Consider the following 1,454-nt stretch of genomic DNA (forward strand, 5'->3'; position numbering starts at 1 on the left):
TATATATATATATATATATATCTTTTAATTAGCTTCTTTGTTATTTGCCTTTGTAATAATTACATTATTTATTGTCCATTATAATCTACAACTTTATTTATTTATTACTTATTTCTTTAAGTATTTATTTATGTTCATGTTATAATATTTTTGTCTATGTTATTTATTTCTGTATGTAATTTTAATTATGAAAGGATTTGTCCTCCATAGTTTGGGGCAGAAATCTTTTGCCGCAAAATCCTAGAAAAAACATGATAGAACAGGTAATACATATTTAACATGCGCTTGCAGCAAATGATTTAACGAGGCTGAGGAAAGTTTTTTAATGGCATCCAAAGTTTGCGAGACAAGCTGCTGCTTGGAAAGGCTGTCGTCACATGTGGGCGGGTCCATCATACCTGTTGGTGTGACACCTGTCCTGTCAGCCAGGGAGACCTGTCACTCTCACTATCAGCTGGGTGACTTCTGCTTTCTGTAAAATTAATGGCCGAGTGTTAAAACGTATTACTTTAAGGAAGGACCGAATATGTTTGCATGTTCTGACATGACCTAATCCCTAAATGCCAAGGATGCTTTGGAGAACTTTACAAAAAGTCTGACGACTAGAAGAACTCTGGACTTTTAAAGTTTTTATTTTTATTTTTTATTATTAGAACCTTTTCTGTTATTTTGGGATTAAAGCAATGGCTCTATCCCAGATCCAGTGCATGGATGAGAACCATGTAAACCCGCGGATCCATGAGTCCAAAGCAGAGTTCTTCTACTGTGAGGAGCAGCGTCTCGCGCTCGAAGTTCTCCTCCGGGATGGTCGCGAGGCTTTCCTGAAGTACCTGGAGTCTCGCGCCCTGCGGGGTTTCCTCTCAGACCTGGAGCAGGAGGCTCTGACCGCCGCTTTGGAGCCCTATGACCCGGACACGGAGCTTTTCTCTGGGGAGGCAGAGGACGAGCAGGAGCGGCTGTCGCTGGAGTACTGGCCGGAGGTCTCAGACATCTCCATCCCGCAGATGGACATGGGCTGGCCGGACAGCGAGTCCTACAGGGGGGTGACACGGACCTGCGTGTACACGCAGCCTCCCATGGAGGGTCAGGCTCACGTTAAAGAGGTGATCAGAAAAATGATTGCACAGGCGCAGAAGGTAAGAGCTTCACTGTCCCTCTTAAACTTTAGAAACACGTCAGCAAATAGATGGATTAAAAGATAATAATGTTTTTTCTGTAAATTAAATTGTTTTATTGCATATAACATATATTTACACACACCTGCTCTGTACAGAAGAGCCGTTTTATTACGGTATATGGGTCATGTGGCTCTTTGCCCAGGGCGCATGACCTGAGGGTGTGACTAGGCAAAAAAAAAAAAAAAAAAACAGGGCGCATGACCTGAGGGTGTGACTAGGCAAAAAAAAAAAAAAAAAAATGAAAACCCTGATGCTATGTTCACACCAAAAGCAGCA

The 1,454-nt window shown here is 42.1% G+C and overlaps 1 protein-coding gene across 1 annotated transcript in view; it reads left to right on the forward strand.

Annotated features, from left to right (window-relative positions):
* The first annotated feature begins 436 nt into the window (after nt 1-436).
* The window catches only part of fam83g (family with sequence similarity 83 member G), an 18,001-nt gene continuing 16,983 nt past the window's right edge, over nt 437-1,454 (forward strand). The window contains exon 1 of the mRNA XM_015380030.1: nt 437-1,136. Within this exon, the coding sequence (XP_015235516.1) occupies nt 684-1,136 (453 nt within the window). The 5' untranslated portion in view covers nt 437-683. The remainder of the gene's footprint in view (nt 1,137-1,454) is intronic.

Source organism: Cyprinodon variegatus, unplaced genomic scaffold, assembly GCF_000732505.1.
Source record: "Cyprinodon variegatus isolate N-32 unplaced genomic scaffold, C_variegatus-1.0 Scaffold206, whole genome shotgun sequence".
Lineage (NCBI taxonomy): Eukaryota > Metazoa > Chordata > Actinopteri > Cyprinodontiformes > Cyprinodontidae > Cyprinodon > Cyprinodon variegatus.